Raw genomic sequence first — 22,130 nt, forward strand, 5'->3', positions numbered from 1 at the left:
TCTACGCCCTCGCCGGCGACTTGGACGAACGGAGGAGCCACTTCCGCCGATCTGGGCTCGGCGCCGCGCGCCCTCTACAGACTCCGGCGCGCGCCGCTCACGTTTCTGCTCGGCAGCGCCACGGGAGCCCGCGACGGGGAGAAGTTTGCTGCGCTTGGACGCCCCGCGTGAGTCGGCGAAGGAAAGCAAGCCGCCCGCCCGACCAGCCATTACCCTACCTCCGCCTGGCACGGTAAGCGACTGCCGCTACCTTACCCTGGGCGTGGGTGGATGCTGTCCGCTGTGCAGCGGAATGGGAGCTCTGGCCCTGGCGCTGCAAGAGGCTGCCGCCGCCGCCTTTACCTTCTAACGCCGAGTGGAACCAGCATCTGGGTCGCCGGTTTGTTTGTGCGTCCTCGGGAGCCGCGATCAAGGCAAGGCGTCCTTGCCTTGCTGAGTGACTGGCCGCGATCAAGGCAAGGCGTCCTTGCCTTGCTGAGCCCCCGCCCAGCACCAGCCGGGCCGTGATCTTTCCCCCTCTAGCCTCCTTGAGGGGATTCAAGGACTGGAGCCCGCTCTGGCGGCGTTTTAGGATTGAGAGGATGGGATGGAAAAGATGGACGAGCGGAGCTGTTTGGGCCGTTCGAGTGCTGCCTGGCAGGATTTCTTCCGTGTAAAATACGATCGCTCGCATTTTACGGGCTCAGACCATTAAAGCTGCCCATCTGCCGCCGATTGTCTAGTGTCGGTCCCAAATTCGAAAGCACCTGCAAGGTGTGACATTTCAAAGATCAGATTGGCCAGTTATATAACCCCATAAAGCGTACGGCTATGGTTGGATCACACCGCATCTTCGAATGGGTTGTGCCATCGTTCAGATAAAATATCCTTTAATATTACTATGTGGCAACAGCTTCTGCCTCCAGTGGGCCATGCCACTGTTAAAGCAAAATATGTTTATATGGCAGAGCTTGTGTTTCCATTCTTGCAAGCATCCAATCATCATTCAGGCATCTCAACAAAAACGTTTTCAGTATTTTCAGCATTAATTTCAAGATATGTAAAACTTATTTTTCAGGATAAAATGTGGAAAATGTTTTAAGAAAATTGAGAACCTTGGAAGTTGGGCTAAAATACTTTTTTGAAGTTATGTAATTCTCCTACGTAGAGGAGATGTTGAATGTAAATGAAGCTCTGACTCAGCAGTGTGCCACTAATCACAAGTTTGCATTGAGGTCACTGTGTTCTAGATTTCATTGTAAACTGAAGGTCTCTGAAAAAGTTGGGTTGCATATAAATGAAATAAAAATACATTTTCATGGGTGCCCACAGGGAGGTCAAAGGGGTGGTAAGTAATGCGCTATGACATCATTGTGCAAATGATGTGAATTTTTAATTTGTGTCATTTTTGTGAGTATGCATGTGATATCATCCTGGCTTCTTGGGTTGTCTATGGATTTTTTTGTTTCCCATATGTATTGTTAAATTAAACACATGAGTTCACCCATTGTGATAGAATATGCTTTTGGTTCAGCGTGTTGGGCCAGCAAGGGCAGTGCATGGTTTTAGTTCTGAAGTTTATTAAACATTTAGATTGTACAGCTTCTAGTGCATAAATATCCATGTAAGGGCAACATTGTGCATCATATAGCAAAACACTTAGCATTTGATATCTGAAAACAAACTGTTAAATGCCAAGTAGTTTGTTTTAGGTTATCAAATGAAATTAAAACTATGGTTGGTTGTTAGTTTAGTGATTGCTCTTGTGGCTTTCTGTGTAATGTGCAAATGGGAATACATTATGTGTGATTTCTTGGATATTTCTAGTTTGTCTTCATGCCTTTTCAAAACCTCTAATCAATTTATAGAAGTGTAAAGCAAGGATATTTAAAGGGAGGGAAGACAAATCAGGATTTGGTCAAGAAGCTACAGAAAAAGTTCTTCCTGCAAGATTTATCTGATTCACACTGTCAGCTATGGTTTGTTTGACTGTGGTTTATTCAATAAACCACATTTGGCTGGACTCATGCAACATGCTGAGTTGTATTGGTTCTGTGTCTGAGTTCATGAAAAAACCAAAGTCAAAATTGTAAATATACACACACGCTATGATGTGCCATGATGGATGAATCGCCATTGAGTCTGGGTTGTTCACCAAGTCATCGTGTACATAATGTATGAATTCAGCTCTTGAATATAGCAGGAGAGATAATGGAGAACCCAAGCAGAGGCAAAAAGAAAGAATAAGTTTTGTTTTGTTTTAAATATGTATGTTTATTTTGTAAATTTCTAATCAGAAGTAAATCTGTTGAGTTTGATAGGGTTTACTCCCAAGTAAGCATGTTTAGGATTGCAGTCTTAAGTTCTCTAGATTATTGGGCCAAAAATGTCAAGGAAAGAGTGGATTTGGAAGGAAACAAGATGATGTATTCAGGGAGATAGTCACAGGCATAAGGAACAAGCAAGAGAAAAGACGGGTGGGTGGGAGGATGACGATATTTGAGGGAACAGACTTTGTACGACTGCCAATGGTAGAGCTTGAGAAATGCAAGGATACATGTAGGATAGAGAAAAATAAGTGGCACGATCTGTGTCACAAGTAAAGGTAAGGAGCTGATTCTGGATCCATATTGTCCACACAGTGGCAGCCTATAATTTTGGAACTGACAGGGTTCCTATTGTAGATTTAATTCCTTTTTTTCCTTCTCTACCCATTGCCAATATGCAATGAACCTGAGGCCTGACTAGAATGTAAATATGAACTGGGGTAATGTGGTGGCTGAGGAGTTGAATTGTGAACCAGACAGCTAAATTCTGTTTGAGAAAAAACTTTTGAAAGGAAACCCTGTTCATTTTGGACTAAGACTTTTTTTTTAGAGCATTCCAAGTGTGGCAAAGATCGAGAAATCACAAAGTGCTTCCCTATTTTCAGAATAAGAGAAAGAAGCTGAGGAAGGAGAGGGAATCAGACCCAGAAACAAGTGGGTGGCATAAAGAAAGGCATGATCCGACTGCACTGCAGAATAAAACAGAGACAACCAGCAGGGCACTCAAACTACCCTCTTTCTGCTATTCTACATTACAGCACTACCCATCCATATATGTGGGTTTTGGTGTGATTCATCACATTGTAATTGGAAGGAACCACTTAGGTCTGTCTCAGAGTAAGATGGACCCAGATACAGAATTCTGAGTGATTGGCAGTAGATTGTTTACAGCTAATTTTCTGATAATTATATTCCCCAAATTATGCGATTGCCAGGAAGAAAGCTTGGAATAACCAAGAGTGGATTTGAGGGTAGAAAAAATGTAAGTTCTAGCATTCAAAATAAATTCTTGATGCTTAAATTCTTTGAGGTCTGGCCCTTTTCATCTTATATGTATGCATTTTACACCAGGTAATGCTTGATGAATTTGGGGCTTCTAGTAAAAAGCAAATCAAATCATGCAAGCCTCAAGTGTGCTCAGCCCTGGTTTGTTAACAGTGTATACTCAGAAATTCAAATAGACAAGTTTAGATATTAATGCCAACACAATTTAGGAAACAAGGACCAGAAGGGAATTGGGGGAAGAAAACCAGCGTGATTTTGATACATTGATTAGACTTGTCAAATAAAAAAAAAAAGCCCTTCGAACTTTTGTGCCAGATTTCAAATCAGGACAAAATCCAAGTTTAGGTCCACAAATAATAACCTTGACATTAAAACATTTGAAAGAGTGATATTCGGAGACATTGAAAAGAACCATTGATAGATACTGGGATAATATAGGTAGGAAATAAGCATTCTTTAAAGTGTAGCTGATAACTATGATATTATTTTTAAACCAGTAGAGAAGGGAGGATATGGTAGAATGTAGAAATAAGGTTATGAAATAACTCGTTTAATTTTTTAATTAATAGACTATTTAATTAATACTACCAAAGAAGTGATGCAGATCATTAGTATAAGGGCTGAAGCTGATGAGGTGTAAAACAGGGATTCTCAGGCTTGACAGAACTGTTGTGTAAACATTGAGCAGATGATTGCCAATCTCAAGGCTGGGAAGAGAACAGCAAAATGTCCTTGACTCAAAAAGTGGGAGGAAAAGGCTTATGATTTAAATTTTGGACCAGACATATCTTTAGGCTTGATTCTTCTGCACTAGGCAGATCTTTTGTGTGTATATGATTTATCTTGTCTGAAATGAAACAACTATACTAAGCTGTGTAATGTTGGTAAGATTCTAGCATAAGCAAATTTCTGATTATGGATTTAATGTTTGGCGAGTCCAACTTTATGTCCATACCTAACAAGAAGTTTGACAATTATAATACAAGAAACATCAGGATATATACATAGGGGAACTTTTGCTGTCCTTAAAAGCCAGCATTTTACAATTTCCCAAGATCTATAAACCACCTCCAAAATAGCTTATTGTTCCACTTCTGTTTTTAGTCTCTTTCACCCTCAGTACATGGTTTGTGTTTGCTTCTTCAGATGAAAACATTGCATGCTGGAAAGCAGGTGCAGCCAGATCAGTTTATGCACAGATTGGATCTGGCTTCTTCAGCCCACAGATGGCAGGAATGTGAAAGGACAGATCCAACTGTGTGGACTGAGAGAATGTTATGAAACTTCTAGTAGTCTGTTAACTTGTAAACAGAATCCCCAGGATGAAAGAAGAATGGTTGCTTTAGACTCCTCCTAACTGTCGAACATGGAGAGGTGGGAAACAAAATTTGTTAAGTAGGTCAGTGATTTGCACAATATTTTTAATTACATTTTTCTCTGAATTGCTGTTTCTATTCTACTTTAAGGTTAATAGGAGTAAAATAATATCTAAAAAGTTCTTGTCCTTTTGGAAGAACTGAGTAGATGATTTTTAAAAGTCACTGAAAGCTTTCCTCAAGAAAGAGATTCTCGGTTACAAATCTTTTTCAGAATACAATTCCTACATCTGTGTATTTCTTCAGCATTAATTGTGTTTCGATTGTCCTGTTTTTTATGATTCAGGAAAGCATCACTAAACTTGAAAATGTCTTCTGTGAAACACCTTGTTTATGCTATCATCCATTTCCTGAGAGAACAGAGTCAGATGGATACTTTCACTTCAGATGAACAAGAGAGCTTGGAAGGTTTGTGGAGATGGGGCATCTTGGTATCTAAATGAAATATTGCTATTAAGAGGTGTTAATGCTTTATTATTGTATCTCATAATTATAATTTCAACCTGTACTTCAGAGTCCCTTAGGTACTTATTCATACTTCAGACACTCTGAAAAAAGTAGAAAAAGTGGGAGGGGGGGAGATCAAAAAGATCGTTTGGATTTTCCATGGTGCTTCTTACCAATGTAAGTCATGGAAACATCCATGTAGTTTTCTTGGCAATAATATGGAAGTAGTTTGCCTTTGTCTTCTTCCAGGTTTTTTTCTTACTTCCCAGATTAGCCTACAGCCCTAGGATGTTGCAGTGGTTTCTATTCTGAGTAATAACAAGGTCCAACCCTGCTTATTTTTTTGAGACCAGCTAAGGTCATCTGTATGCTACCATCTCCTGCTTAGCAGAGTTGCAAGATTATTATCTCATCCATTTTAATGAAACTATGTTCATTTAATTATAAAACAACTTTAATCATTAAGGGTTCTTTCTGTCAAATTCAATTCCTGATGAATACATGGACAGCATGATCACGATGTGCCTATGTGTTAAATATATTATTTCTTCTACCATATGCTAAGCTACTCTTGCCAGCCAGACTGTAGGTATTTTGAAATATAGACATTGAGATTGTGAAGCTTATGTCTGAACAAATTTTGTTTACTGCTAAGCCTAGATAATTGAATCTAATTTTAAAATATTCAAATAAAATTACATTTAGGGGTATTGTTGATTAAAGTAATGAGGTACTTTGAAAGCTTTGAGGTTTTCTTAACATATATATGTTTTATGTTATCAGTAAAATGTTGATACTTTTTGGAAAATAGTTAATGAGGAAAGTCTGTTTTGGTATATTGTTTAAAATGTAAAAGGTATGATAAACATTTCTTCCCTATAAAAAGGGCAAAAATACTTCACTCCTTAGTGATTATAAGTAAGTAAGAAGACGGAAAATTCTTAGCCATTATCATAACTTAGAAATTTGCTGAATATCTCATAGAAGTCACACAGCCTCACTTTTTAATTTAATTTTTATTGGCTTAGCATAACCCCAGTGTAATAACTGAAACTATTGTAGTTTTCTGCAATATATCACAACATCAGTGTGAACTGAAGCTACACTAACCTGGATTCATGTATCATGCTAAGCTACATTGTGGTCTGTTTGATTTTGGTTTAACATAAAGTATGAGCCCAATCAATTTTAGCTTGTTCAGTAAAACTGTAGTTAAGGAAACTATGGCTTAATGAAATGTGGAAGTCCAAGGTTGAAGTTTACACTCCCTTACTCAGGAGTAAGTTCCATAAAGTTATGGAATTTCTGCATAAGTAAGCACGAAGTTTCTTTGCACTATATATGTCTGTCTGTCTGTCTGTCTGTCTGTCCTTCCTTCCTTCCTTCCTTCCTTCCTTCCTTCCATATACTTCTCTTTTGATGACTTCCCTATTTATTTTATTGGGGGAGGAGAACCAGCTTGGTAGCTGATTACTTGATGACTACAACATGGTTAATCAGACAGACAGGAGTTGGTTCCATAGAAATAGTCCATGGAAATGAGGTAGAAAAGCAGATAAACAGATCTGCCAAATAGATCACCATCAAGGAGAACCATGGAGAAGATAGCAGTGAAATTATTGAGAAGTGGTAGGGGAAAAAAGTGTATTTCATGCAGAAGAGGAAGGGTTGGTGACATGATGCAACAGAGAGTAAATAATCTAAGGAAGGCTTACCAAAATTTTCTTTCAGGTGATTTTTTTTTTACATTCTCTTATGCATATATATGACAATTTAGAGTTGCCTGATGCAGAATTTAATGGGGAACCATTCCTAGCATGAGCAATGAGTCTTAAGCAATGTTGTGAGGGGAGACTATGAATGTGGGTCGGTGTTTTTCTCTTGCCATATTGTGATTTAGTTGTTTTTCTGTCAAATGCTTTTTGGCAAGAGAATATTTTTTTATTTTGCATATATCATAGGCCTGTTAAAAATACGATTAATTCCATGTTGAGTCTGGAAGTTAGAAAGCATCCAAGAAATAAAAAGATAGTCATTTGTTTGCTCAGTTAGCAGTGTTTATAAAATAACAAATATAATAAACAGTTTTATAGAGTGGGTTAGGTTTGAAAATAATTCCAAGCTTAATAGTTTTCTTTCCCAAAATTTAAAATTAATATAGCATTGCAGACTTAGAAAGTTTGATCTAAATTGAGAGAATCATAGTTAAAATTCCCACTCAACAATAAATGTAAATCAATTTATCCAAAAATAAAAAGAGGAAAAAAAGATGGGGGAAGATACGTTTTCAAAGTTTAGTTTTTAAATATATCATTAAATCTTCACTGCACAGGGTAATATTGATTAGTCTTTCCATTATGTCAGCTGAGAACCAGCTCATCAGCAGAGTGTGAATACATATTATTAGTCCAAGACTAAATGTGAAATGAAGCTATTTTTCCATTGGAACAAAATAATGATCTTTGGTACACCTCATGTTTGAGAAATACAAAATTCTGCATTGTTTCAAATTTCCAGAATATGACTCAACTTCATGGTTAAATCTTATTAAAGATAGACCACATCTTTTAAAAACTTAGAGATATTTGACCAAAATAGGACAATAGTGGCAGAAGCTTATAACATATCTGTTAGAGTCTCACCTTTTTGTATATCCAGCATAATTAAGTTACCAGCCAGCTTTTTCTGAACGTTTTTTGAAATGTTTAGGAAGCATGAAAAAATGTTTTATTGAATTAGCCTCATATTAAGATCATAAGAAAGAATATTATTTACTGATGCAGGCTTTCACAGCCAGCATCCGTCAAATGGTAATGAGCTTCTGGGCTAATAGGCCATAGTCTAATTTTTTGGTACCCTGACATTTTGCCAGCAACTATGGCTGGCATCTTCAGAGGCAAAGAAACAAAGATGTTTCTCCATTATATTGAGAAGGTTACAGACCAGATTGAAAAATTTCTGGAGAAACACAACTTTAAAATGATCTACAAACCAATAAGGATCCAAGGAATTATTTGATCACCTAAGAAAGGTAGAAATCTACTTTCATCATCAGAGTATATCACTTACGTTATAGCTGCGGACAGATGTATGTTGGAATTATAAAACGTAGTATTAACACTTGACTAAAAGAATATGAAAGACATTGCCAGCTAGGACAACTTGATAAATCAGCAGTAACTGAACACGTGCTGCTACATAATGGCATAAAATTACATTTAAAGGCATGTAAGAAGTAGCAATCATGTCAGATCATCATGCATGACTGCATAGAGGGGTGTTCGAGATTTATAAACATCCCAACAACTTTAACAAGAAGGAAGAGAGTCTGAAAGTTAACAAAGACTATATTGGCAGATTGAGGGCAATGCTTTATGGATCTTTTTTTCTCATTGTTGGCCAAGATTTATTGACTGACACCAGTCTTTGATCTCTCACAGATTCACATCCTTCTGAATTGGTGGTGTGGTCTCTCTTCTCTTTCTCTAGCTCTCTGCCATATTACTTATTTGATACTGATTTCTTAATTCAATTTAGGTACTGCCCAACTCCAGACCGACTCTGGGCAGCTCAAGATATAATAATAATAAATAAAATATAATACAGAACAAAACAAGATGGGATCTGATTGCTCTGTATAAAAACATAGACAAAAACACATCCCACAAGGGCTCAATCCATCCTACCTTCCAGCCTTATTCCAGTTTATGCCCACCAGATGTGTTGAGCTACAATAGCTGAGCATTATGGAAGTTAAATCCCCTTCAGGGTATTGGGATGGTAAAGCCAGGTTATTGATTTTTGGATTTAGTATCAGATAACAATTATTGTATGACATTTGTGAAGCTTGTACATATTGATAAAATAATTTATTTCTCTCTAGTGGCAATTCAGTGTTTGGAGACAGTCTTCAAAATTAATCTAGAGGATACCCGTCTTGCAGTACCTTCACGTTTGATAGAAATATTTGCAGATTCCTGTCATAAGGTAAAAATTAATTAAGATTGTATCTATATAGAAATTCCAAAATTTTAACAGGGTACACTTTTTATAGATAATTCTAGCTCCAGTTTCCTGCCGAGGAATTGTAAGAATGGACCTTCTTATAATAGGGGATAGCTTGTTTATAAAATGTTATCATATTTTTCTTGGCCTGGCCCAAAGGTTTATACTTGCCTTACAGCTTTTATCTTCATCCCTTTTGCAATTTCTGACAGGTTTTGATTTCATACAGATCAAGAACTGTTACTGACAGCTTTGGAACATGTCATGATTTAAAAATATGGTTTGAAATGGGTTTGAGAGCCTGATTTGTTCAAAAAATAATTGTACATTTGTAGATAAAATAGCTTAATTAGAAACATGTACATTTCATCTAGAGATACCAATAAGAAAAATGTTTATAATTCAGTTTTGTGTACCTTAATACAATCTTTCTGATGTCAGACATCTTAGTTGCACACTGCTGGTTAATATTTAAACTCGCTTTACCCTGCATATTTCCTGCATCCAGATCTGAAAATATATACAGAGAGAGATGTTTCAAGAGAAGACAGATCCATTTCTTTTACATATAGAAGTAGGAAATTGACATTCTCAGAGCTGCCTGAATATGATGCAGCCCAACATGGATTGGTGCATTGTCTACTCAAGCGCTTGCTTGTAAAATTAAAGTAGTAAATGGAATTCAAGAATGAAAGAGAGGACTTGAATACTGCCAGATTACGATACTGTTTTGGATAGTGCCTCTGCTCTGAGATACTGTATGCTAAAAAAAGGAAATTACTTTATAGCATTGATTTCTTCCTGATATTCCATTATTGATATTCATTGCAGAATAGGCCCCCTGTGGCTTGTTTAAGGTTAGTGATATAACTGACCCTAAATAAGGTGATAGAGAAAATGATATTTGTCTTCCTTTAAAATACCTGTAGAATGAGATTCTGCCTCTCTCAGATTCTTTGCCAGAGGACCTTGAAAAAGCTGACCAGCTCAAGGATGAAGGTAGGAAACTGAAAAGGATTTGAAAAAAAGAATCCATTCTGCCACTGATCATGTAGTTCATTTGTTGGTCAGAATGCTGGATAAGCTCATGAATGAATCACAAATGTTCAGACTATTAGTCTTTAATAGATGATTTTGTATGCAATGCTTTAAATATAATGTCTCCTGGCTGCCATGGAAGAAGCAAAAAGACACAAGAACATAAAATGTGCAGCACAGTAGTATGTTTATTTATACTTAAGGCTGGAAAGGTATATTGCACTGAATTCACATATCATATTAGCCGTAATATGGCTTGCTTAATTTTGATTTAGTGTATAATGCAAACAAAGATTTTGTGGTTTGCAGCCTATGGTTTACAGCATGTTGTATAAATCCTTAGGGTTTTGGGTTTTGGGTTTTTTTGGTTACACGAATCAGGCATTTATTTCCCTATCCTTTGTCATTTTCTGATATCATTGTCAGCTCAATTTTTGTAACATCATTCAGACTTCCATACAAAAGAATGTGGTCACATAAGTTGTTTACAAGTACTAGCTATTTTTTTTACTACTCTGATTAGTAACTCCCTGTTTAACTCCCTGCTCAATGCAATAATACAAATTAAAGCATTTATGACAGATGGTTATCCATCTTCTGCCTTGGTGCCTTCATTCAAAGGGAGTCCACCTCTGAGATATTTGGTAATTGGTTCTGCTGTTGAACTACTCTGTGGTTAGGAAGATTCATTCAGCTGGAATCTGTCTTTCTGTAGCTTAAATCTGTTGTTTTTCTGTAGCTTAAATCTGTTGTTTTTGTCCTGTGTTCTGAGGTGATTACCAGGTCTTGACCAATTTAGACTGAAGGATATCCAAAATTGCCATTCATTTATGATGTGACATCTGGGTATAAATCTTTTGATTTCAGCTATGATACTCTAGCTGTTGAACTATATCGGATCATTAATTTCAGCCAGTTTTGTAAGGAATGTGCCATCTTGTGTCAAACAAAATTGCAGGACAGAAGTATGAATTGTGCCCATTTGTGTAACATTGCTCAAAATAATTTGTTTCTGAAAAGATATTTATGAAGGGTAACCAAACAGGCTTTTATGGGGTGTATTTTACAGCACTCCTGAGGCTGTTATTCAAAACAGCATTCCATTGTTTCAGTTATTCATGAACATTTTATTATGATGATTTATTTTAGGTAATAATCACATGAAAGAAGACAATTACGCAGCTGCTGTGGATTGTTACACCCAGGCTATAGAATTAGATCCAAATAATGCAGTCTACTATTGCAACAGGTGAAGTTCATATAAAGCATCTGGATACTTATTTCTGAATTATATTTATCCTTCTCTTAGCATATAACATTGTTCTCCAGAATGTTATGCCAAACTCTTGTTTTTGTTTCGGTCACTACTTTTCTAGAATTTCACTGCTGTATTAATTGCCCTTCTTTAAGTATGTTCACTCATAAACCATCTTCTCACTTGAAATTTAAGGCCCAGTGGAGATCAGTGGACTTAACTTTCAAGAAAACTACTAGAGTCAGATGGGCAAATCTTAGGTCAGTTTAAGTTCAGCTCAAGAATGTGCAGCTATTCAGTTCTGAAGCAGAAAAAATGCTTCGGAGGGTGTGTGTGCATTCTTTAAAGAAGCTGTTTCTATTCCTGACCTTGTGCAGTAACTGTGTGATCCCAGGAAAAGACGTGTTTGACTTAAGGGGACATAAGAGAGTTGGCAACAAGATGTAACAATGATTTGTCATTGCTGTTTGATAGATAAGCTATCTGGGGGGCCAACTACCTTGCCTAGTTTCTGTCTGTCTGGTAAGATCAGGCAGAGGTGGTTGTTTTGGGTGCCATCCATTAAACCAGTGTTTCTCAATGTCATCAATTTTAAGATGTGTGGACTTCAACTTCCAGAATTCCCCAGCCACCATGTTGACTGGGGAATTCTGGGAGTTGAAGTCCACACATCTTAAAATTGATGAGGTTGTGAAACACTGCATTAAACCATGCTGTCAGGACCCGGGAAGTGCACCTTCTCTGTCACAGCACCTGCCCTCAGGAATAGTCTCCTGATACTGTTCTGGAAGTCTTTAAAAACCTGGCTGTTCTCCCAGGCCTTGGGGTAGGGTGGCTGCTGAGCCCATCCAGTGTGTTTTTTGTAATATATGGCGGTTGTCTTGTCTGGATACAGAGTTTCCTGTTTTTTATTTATTTTTTAATGTTTTTACATTGTAAGCTATCCAGAGTCACTCTGGAGTCATGCACCCTTTATATGACATAAACAAACTCTAGAGCAGTGTTTCTTAAAGTGTGGTCTGAGGACCCCTGGGGGTCCCCCAAGACCCCCTAAGGGGTCCCAGAAATCAAAATTATTTGCCAGATATTGAAGATACTTGCAAAAATTTAAAACAATGTCACACTTCTCATTATTATTTTTGTTAAAAAATACTGGGTTTTTTGTGAAAAATATATTAATATCTAATGGTTTAATATTGTTATTTTTACGTGATTCAATAAATAAATATTCTATGAATGCATCAATTTTAATTTGTAATATGATAAAATTGATAAATATAACCCATACAAACAAAAGCTCTTTTGGGGTCCTCCATAATTTTTAAAAATGGGAAGGGGTCCTGAGAGCAAAAAGTTTGAGAAACACGGCTCAAAAGGTGTTAAAAATATTTGTTAAATGAATGTTAGCATGGACATGTGTTTCCTGACAAAACACAGAAAGTGACTCTGGTAGACCTTTTTCCTCAATATTCTTTTTATTCAAAAACCATTTAATTTGGGGGGGAAAACACTCTGCATTTTTTTCTAAGTGAGACAACAGGTTGATTGTATTAATGGTTGACTGTCAGATGGAGATCAGTTTGTTGACCTTTATATTTTTTGAGTTTTGCTCTTCTTTCACACTGTAGAGCTGCTGCTCAAAGTAAATTGAACAATCACAGTGAAGCAATAAAAGACTGTGAGAGAGCAATCGCAATAGATCCAAAATACAGCAAAGCATATGGAAGAATGGGGTAAGCAAATTAACTTGTTTGAATCTCAAATTAAAGGAAGTTTTCTTAACAGAATGGGGTGTGGTGGCTCAGTGGATAAGACACAGGGCTTGTCGACCGGAAGGTTGCAAGTTCAGCAGTTCGAGATCCGAGCACTGCGTGACGGAGTGAGCTGCTGCACTCACCCCAGCTCTTGCCAACCTACTGTAGCAATTTGAAGGCATGCAAATGCGAATAGATAGATACTGCTCTGGCGGGAAGGTAACAGCGTTCCATATGTGTTATGCCGGCCACATGACTGCGGAAGTGTCTTTGGACAACGCTGGCTCTTCAGCCATGAAACGGAGATGAGCACCGCCCCCTAGTGTCAGACACGACTAAATGGGAACTTCTACCTTTTTCTACCTTTCTTAACAGAGTTCCTATTCCCAAGGTGGGCAGCTTGTTTCTATTTATTGTTACATTCCCTTAGACTGGTGTTTCTCAACCTTAGCACCTTTAAGAATTCTGGCTGGGGAATTCCGGGAGTTGAAGTCCACACATCTTAGACCATGCATTGATGGTGAGAGAGACTAAAAACAGAAGTGGAAAAATAGCGCTGCTAACTCATTCTTTGACACTCTTTCATTTCTCTCCTCCGTATTTCTCTTTCTCTGGCACTGCTGTTCCTTTTCTCTCTCCTCTGTCTCCCTTGATCTCCCTTTTTCTCCACCCTTTCTAATCTCTGTGGTACTCTTCTTCCTCTCTTTCTGCCTGTCTCTTTCTCTGTTTCTCCCTTGGAATTGCTAGAGGAGGAATATAGCTCATCCTAGCAGCCTGAACCATTTCCTCTAACAGGGAGAAGCTCTAAATATTTAAAATATTTGCCAGCACCTTAAATTAGTGAATGTTTTTACTTCACCAAGTAGCTGAAAGATGAATTTGAATTTTCTAAGCTCCTCAAATTAATACCCGCAAAATGAAAGGGCTGTCTGGGTTCCCGCATGACTTCAAACTGATATGCCTCATAATTTTAACTCCAAATCAAAGCAATTAATTTTGAGGTTCTATCTTTTGTATTTATGAAGCTTGTGGTGTCCCAGAGGATTTCATGTGTGATAATCAATGCATTTTTAAAATAATTTTTACTTTCAACTTCAAAATCAACTCTCGTAACTGGAGAATCAGCAAAAGCCAGATCAAGAGAGTTTTCTTTTTGTTTTTACACAAAAGACTGTTGCTGTAATTACGACAGATTTTAAAATGTCTGACTTCTTTTCATACTTGAAGCACTGATTTTTGCATAATCAAGGAATTAATAGAACATATTCTTTTGCATGGCAAGACATTGAGAATGTCCTGAGGTGAGGTTAGTGTTAATCCATTTAAATGTGGATTTTTAATAGACTATCGAAGGAGTAGTTCTTGCAGTAATGTGCTGAAGGTATCTACGACATATTTTTCACATTGTCTCTACTTTACTGTTTCCTACAGTGCTTCTATGGAGCCTTCTCAACACTTGGTTAAGGGCCCATTGAGGCCTCTCAAGTTTGTAGATTAATAAGTATTCTTATATTTTGTGATAACATTTGATGGTTTATATATCGTGGCTTCAAAAGAACAGGGGGAACTTTAATTGATGGCCTACTTTCATCTGATCCATTACATTGATCCTCTCTGTTGACCCTGATTATTTTCAAGATATGTAAGATTTGAGCTTCTTAAAAGTAATGTTTGATCCCAACCTGAAGAAAACGGTCAATTTGGATCTAGAACCTGCTAATTATTTTGTGCAACAAATATATAAGCAACTGGAAGCTTTATTGCAAAGAGAAAAATGCTAAACTTTACATTCTTTGTGAAATACTATTTACCGTATTTACTATTTCCTATATTAAAAGTTAGTATGGTATGCATGTAACTGCATGGTAGGGCCACTTCTCATGGCATCCTGCCACACAGAATTGAAATTATACACTGCTCCGTATTTTCTAAACGTGTAATAAAATTCTTCTTACGTGTAGTGTGATAGTATTAGCTACACATTTACTATTATACATGATATCATTAAAAGTTTACATGTATGGTCCATGCTTTTTTAAGGGAATTCCTGTAACTTTACTGAGATCATAGACTTCGCATGCAAAACACCTCAGCATGGATGAGTAGCAATTCTAGATGGGATGGCAGGTGGGGGGAAACTTGTATGCAGTAGAGAGTTAGATACTGTAATAAAGTAACAAATTTTAACACTCAGTGAATGCTGCTTTTGGATGCAAAAAGGCCTGGACCCAGGAAAATATTATTTTTATTACTTTATGGCATAATTTTAATGGACTTGAGCCCATTCTTTTCTCTACAGTTTAAACTGTATTTATATTTTTAATTTAAAAGAATGTGAATTAGATTTTAAAAAATACAAATATTTGTTCAGATTGTCCTCATGTTGGCTCCCTTTGTTCATATTAGATTGGCTCTGACTTCAATGAATAAATATCAAGAGGCAATTAACAGTTACCAAAAGGCACTGGATCTTGATCCAGAAAATGACTCTTACAAATCAAACTTGAAAATAGCTGAACAGAAATCAAGAGACATGTCCAGTCCTGTAAGTTATTTATTTATTTTATTTTATTTTATTTATCAAATTTGTCACTGCCTATCTCCTCCCATCAGAGGGACTCTGGGTGATTTACAATAATAATCAGTAAAACAATAAATATACAATAAATTTACAATATATAAAAATACAATATTTAACACAGTTACCAATAAACAATAATTATAGATAAAAATAGTCCAAATGGCAGATAATAACTCAGTCCTTGTATGCGACAAGCGCTCTAGGGCACTAGCCATCCCCTAACATGATGACTCCCCGCCCCGCCCCAAGCCAAATTCCTCCGGAAGGCCAGGAGCAATGGGGCTAACCTCACCTCCGAGGGCAAGATGTTCCAGACGGCGGGAGCTACTGCAGAGAAGGCCCACCTCCTGGACCCCGCCAGATGGAATTCTCTTACCGACGGGGTCTGCAACATGCCCTCTCTGCATGATTGGGTGGGATGGGTTGATGTAACGGGGAAGAGGTGGTCCCTCAGGTAGCCTGGCCCCATGCCATGTAGGGCTTTAAAGGTGATAACCAACACCTTGAATTGGACCTGGAAGCAGACTGGTACCCGATGCAGCTCATGGAGCAAAGGTGTTACATATGCCCTTCTAGGGGCACCAAAGATAGCCTGCATAATAGGTTGTTTAAGTGTTTTAGTTATCCAGTGCTTCTTTACATACAGTTACATGTATTTATTTTCAGACTGGAACTGGTCTGAGTTTTGATATGGCAAGTTTGATAAACAATCCTGCCTTCATTAGCATGGTAAGTGCACTTAAAATTTATTGTTGTTACTTCTGGGTTCCCCCATTTCTCGTATTAGCTAACTATTTCTCAGTCTTGTTGACATTACATTTTCCTTTTTTGTTAAGATGATGACGATGATTAAATTTAAACCCTGTCTTCCTCCTCATTCAAAACATCTTGCAACCATAAAGCAAAATACAAAAACACAACAATCAAACCAATACAACTAAGATCGATTAAGACAATGTAATTCTCCTAAAACCAGGACAATTACAACTGGTTGAACAGCTAAAAGCCTGGTGGAAAAGAAGTCTTTTTGATATTTTGCTAAATACTGAGGACGGAGGAGTATGCTCCCTGGGAAAGCATTTCATAGCTTGGAGCGACACTTGAGAAGACTCAAACAGGGCAGTACTGAGACACCACAGCCATTAGATGTTAAGGTTGATTCATTGTTCGTTTGTTCCTCCCCCCCGCCACCCAAAAGTTTGGCTTTGAAAGTTCAGGTATGACAATTACTCACAGTGTTACTGGCCAATGAAAGTACCCTGCCTAACCACTGGCTTCCTTGCGGCTCATTATTTCATCTATTTCAGGCAGCAAGTTTAATGCAGAATCCTCAAGTCCAGCAACTGTAAGTATCAACACAGAGCACCTGTATTGTCACAGAGGTGACAAAGCAAGCATAGCATAGAGGATTAGGGTGAGCACATAGAACTTTCAGGAAGCATACCTAGTGCTGAAATTTCACCGAACAATTGTCTTTCTAGTAATGATTTCCCTATTTGTTAGGGTAAGATGGAAGAGATTGTAGTTCTGCTTTTGAACTCAAGAAGAAAATCTGGTAGTGGAATCAGTTCTTTGGTGGGTCAAAGCAGGAATTATATAGAAGTATTCATACGAATTTCTGAAATCCAAATCCAAATAAAATGAGTATATGTATTTATCTGACATGGTTTATATCCCACCACACTTTTAGACTCTAGATGGGTCATAATACTAATACGAAATACAAATAGTAAACACAGCATCCCATTGTAAAAACCATAACGCTTAAAAACACAGCAACTGGATAAATGTATAGCGGCCATCATGTCTCGCTAACACATGCGTTCGACAGCCCAGCAGAGAAGGATTTCTAAAGGATAACGGGAGGGGGGCGATCTGACCTTTGGGGACATGCTATCCCATAGGGCTAGTCACAGCTACTGAAAAGGTCTGCTTCCCGGTCCCCACCCCTCTCCCATCATGGAGGGAGGAAATTGGAAGCATCCCTCCCTAGATGGACTGCACAGGATTTCAGACTATTTGGAGCAGAAAATCCTGAAGATAGCAAGATCCTGGGCAATAAAAAGCTGTATAAGTCATCACCAGCACTTTGAATTGTTTCCATAAGCCTATTGCCAACCAAAGCATTACTCGCAGCATAGGTATTACTCTGCTAAAACGGCTAGCAAGCAGACAGCTGCATTTTGAATCAGTGGCAGCTTCTAGGTAGGCTTGAGAGGTAGCCTCAAGCAGTATATGATAAGGAGGCATGAGTGACTGTTGTCAGACTATGCTGGTCAAAAAATTGTCACATCAAGCTCATCAACTGAAGCTGAGAAAAGCTTATCCTGACCAAAGCCTCCATCTGCTGTTCAAGGTTTGTCAATAGTTTTGAATGCTGCTGGAAGGCCTAATAGGACCAGAGGCACTGCACTCCTTCCATCTAGGTCCTGCCACAGGACATCCACAAGAATGATCAGTGCTGTTCTGATCACACGCCCAGGTCTGAAACCCAAAGGAATCTTTAAAATCCACTTCATCCAGTTTCTCTCTAGCCCAGTGTTTTTCAACCGTGGCAACTTTAAGGTGGGTTGAAGTATACCCATCTTAAAGTTGCCAAGGTTGAGAAACACCACTCTAGCCAAATCTTCATCACATTCTCAGCCTTATGTAGAAGGGACAATTGGAGGCCCAGTCAAGGGATGGCTTCCCTTCCCTTAAAGAAGCATTTTCCATCCCTCACATCCAGTTGCCTGTTTCTTCCTTGTCTGCTTAAATAAGAAATCCTGCTCACAGGTGGCTGAGCTCATGCTACAGAAGATTCCATAGGCTTAAAACTGTCCCAGAGAACCTTACAAGACATTGCATCAGCCATGTCACTGAATTCTGCCTCTAATTATGTGTCCAATTCTGTGCAAATACAAGTGATTTTATCTGCAAAATGCCTTATAAACAAGTCCCAGCAGCCTGAAGTTCTTTTCATCTGTCATCCCCCAACAGCACGTGAGTCAATTTAAGCAGAGCTGTGAGATGCACAGATGTAATAAGGGCACAGAAATAACTATTTTGCCACCCTTATCAGCAAAGTGTAGACCAAACCTGGGCTCATACTAGTGTTCAGTCATATTTATTCTTCATTTTTTGCTATCTAGAAGCTGTAGAATCTCTTCAGTCATTTAATGTCCTGGAGCTATTCCTTAAACCATGGAGCACCCTTGGATCAGCAGCCAGAGGGAGGTGTGTGGAGTGGGGGGGGCAATCTTGCGCAACACCCTTGTTGACTCTGTATTCTGGAGATCAACTAAGTGGATAGCCAAATTAATCACCAGATTGTTAGGGAAATCCTTAAAAACCTCTTGAGAACCACTTTGATCCATAAGGCATCTGAGCTGGACCATCATAATTGGTCCCCACCTTCCTGAAGAGATCAGAAGTGGTAGCAAGCTTCATGGTGAACAGACAACTGTCCTTTATAAAACTTAAGCTTGTTCTTATTGAATTCATGCAAGAGGAAATTGTATTCATATACCTCATTCTCCTTGTAAATAGACTTATAGAGAGCTTTACATTTACTTGTAGTCAGTTGTTAAAGAAAAACTGTACAGCAGGACAGTTAATAACAATGCATTTGAAAACCTGTATTTCTATCAGTGTCATATCTGTTCCTTTTAGGATGTCAGGAATGATGACAAATGCTATTGGAGGTCCTGCTGCAGGTGTTGGTGGTCTTACTGATCTGTCAAGCCTAATTCATGCGTGAGTATTTATACTTTAATCCATTTGGTTTAACATTTGAGAAAAAGTTGTGTTTTAAGAAGTTTCAAGATGTTGTGTAGGTATTTCTGGCTGCCAAAATGACCAAAAATATTGGAAATAATTTAGTGAAGGATTCATAATTACAATAAGTAAAAGTAATATAGTTTGGTTTGATTTGGTTTGGTGTCTTCAAGTCAGTCTTGACTCCTGGCAACTGCCTGGACAAGTCCCTGCAGTTTTCTTGGCAATACTTCAGAAGTGGTTTGCCATTGCCTGCTTCCTAGGGCTGAGAGAGAATGACTGGCCCAAAGTCACCCAGCTGGATTTGTGCTTAAGGCAGGACTAGAACTCACAGTCTCCTGGTTTCTAGCCTAATGCCTAAACCACTAACTGGCTCATAATATGGTGTTACACTTCATTTTTCCAAATCAAAGAATTGACTGTGTGGAGGGAAGAAACATTAAGATACCTTGAGAAACGTTAGTGCTGCAGTTAATTTACACAAGTACTTCCATTTATTGTTAGTCATAATCCTTATCTAAGACTAGTAATATACTAACCTTTGGATCCAAAGTTGAAAAGATGCTTTGGTTTGGGTGTGGGCATGTACCTGTTGTATGTATGATGTATGTATTTCCTTAAAGAAACCATTTCTTTTCATGGGTTTACACAGTGCCAATTCTGCAGTGTGTGCTCATTCCCAGCACAAAAACATCTTTTGGCTTTTGGCCGAATTGTACACACCCCTACCCAAGTCCCTATCAAGCTACATTTTTACCTTCTTGTTGTCCATAATACCTATTCTATTAGTTATTTATTGATATGAGAATTCATTAGATACAGTATATTGTTGCAAATCCTACTTGTAGTAAAAATGTATTAGACTTCCTGAAAAGATTTCAGCAATTCTTATCAAGACTGGGTTCACATACTGTTCTAAACCATGTTTTGTTTTAACACCATTACTGGTTCAACAGGCACTGTTCGCTCTATTACACATCTAATCCATACACAGTGGTGGAGTTTAGACCCTGAACTAAGCCAAAGCCCAACAAACACATTATGGCTTAATTAATGTGTGTACGCAGCCTAAATCTTGTAGATTTTTTTCCAAATATAATGTACATTGACATGTAATACAGAAATAAAGACTAATCTTTGTTGTTTCTACCATTTTTTATATTGCTTACTACCTCCATTGTATAAAAATTAGGATAGAGTGCATTTTCAAATGTTTAAGTGTTTTTCACTTAGGGTAAACAGTAACTTCTGTTTGAATACTATTGTTTCTTACATCTTTGAGTATTACACAATAGTGCTTGCCTTCATCTACAGATCTTTGTTTTAAAAAATACACATTTTGTACAGGGGACAGCAGTTTGCCCAGCAGATCCAGCAGCAAAACCCAGAGCTGATAGAGCAACTGCGAAACCATGTTCGAAGCAGATCCTTCAGTGGTAGCACTGAAGAGCACTCTTGATTCAAGAGACATAAGTTAAAATAATTGTTCTACTAATTCCAAAAGGCATATCGTAGCTTGTAGCAAATATCACCATTGTAATTCTTCTCAGACATGAGATAGAAAATTCTTTGTGTGTATTCCTTATTGTCTGTTGGAAACAGATCATTGCACACAGATTTGAACATATGTATGTTTAGTGATGCCTTTGTACATGGACTATAAGTAGAACTGTTGACTTATTAAAATCTCTGTGTCAGGGGAGCATCTTTATATTAATAAGCAACAGCATGTGGATTTTTCATTCTCTTTGAGAGAATGGATTTTTTGCAGCATACTGTGCATTGAAAAATAACATCTGATGCATGCCAGAGGAATAGAAGACTACTACTTGATGGGCCATCACTCCTGTATAAAGGTTGTGTATAAATTATATTCAGTAAGGTTGTTTCTTGCCCTTCAATACAAGGCAGTGGGATACATAAACAATTGTGCATGTCTAATTGGCAATAAACAAAGTAAAGTGTTCACTTTTGACGAAGTATGGTTGATTACTGGAATTGTTGAAAGGACTAATAGGCCTGACTGGCTGAATTGTTTCAGGATGAGATAATATGGCAGGAGAAAGAAAAACTACGAGTGAGCAGATGGTGGAGATAGATGGATAGGTGTGTTTATAGGAAGTGGGCTAGAGATTTGAAGCTGCATATATAATGTAAGAGGGCAGCTAAAGCCAAAGCAGTTTGTAGAGTGATTGGTATTGATTAACTGCCAGGTCTGAAAGAAGATATAGAGGAATGCTTGATCTTTCATATTGTTTTATAAACAGGATTAACATCCAAAGCTGCTGTACTATGGGGGTGGGGGAAAATGGGAGAAGAAAATTGTGAATCCCATCGTTAAGATGTATGATTAAGCAATGGAGCCTCCAAATAACTTGTCTTGGATGATTAGTAGAAGGATGAAGTTAGAATGAATGCCCAGAAGAGGTATGCAAAGGAATGTTAAGAGAAACCTCCAGAGAATATAGAATGGAGAGAATCTGCATATAGAAACTCTAAATGACTTTCTTATGAAATGATACCATGTTCTGTATTAATATAGTTTTATATGCATGGTATCAACTGTACTTGTCATCTACCTGCTTACATAATCCTGGAAGGTTGACT

General features: G+C 37.9%; 1 protein-coding gene across 1 annotated transcript; it reads left to right on the top strand.

The window, feature by feature from the left end:
• The first annotated feature begins 82 nt into the window (after nt 1-82).
• On the top strand, nt 83-21,926 carry SGTB (small glutamine rich tetratricopeptide repeat co-chaperone beta). Its single transcript, XM_063295598.1, has 11 exons — nt 83-232; nt 4,974-5,095; nt 9,018-9,121; nt 10,069-10,138; nt 11,327-11,426; nt 13,061-13,165; nt 15,593-15,731; nt 16,434-16,496; nt 17,075-17,112; nt 19,419-19,502; nt 20,871-21,926. The coding sequence occupies exons 2-11, from the start codon at nt 4,996-4,998 to the stop codon at nt 20,980-20,982; spliced, it is 915 nt and encodes a 304-aa protein (XP_063151668.1). The 5' UTR covers nt 83-232; nt 4,974-4,995; the 3' UTR covers nt 20,983-21,926.
• The last annotated feature ends 204 nt before the right edge of the window (nt 21,927-22,130 follow it).

This window comes from Candoia aspera, chromosome 2, assembly GCF_035149785.1.
Source record: "Candoia aspera isolate rCanAsp1 chromosome 2, rCanAsp1.hap2, whole genome shotgun sequence".
Classification (NCBI taxonomy): Eukaryota; Metazoa; Chordata; class Lepidosauria; order Squamata; family Boidae; genus Candoia; species Candoia aspera.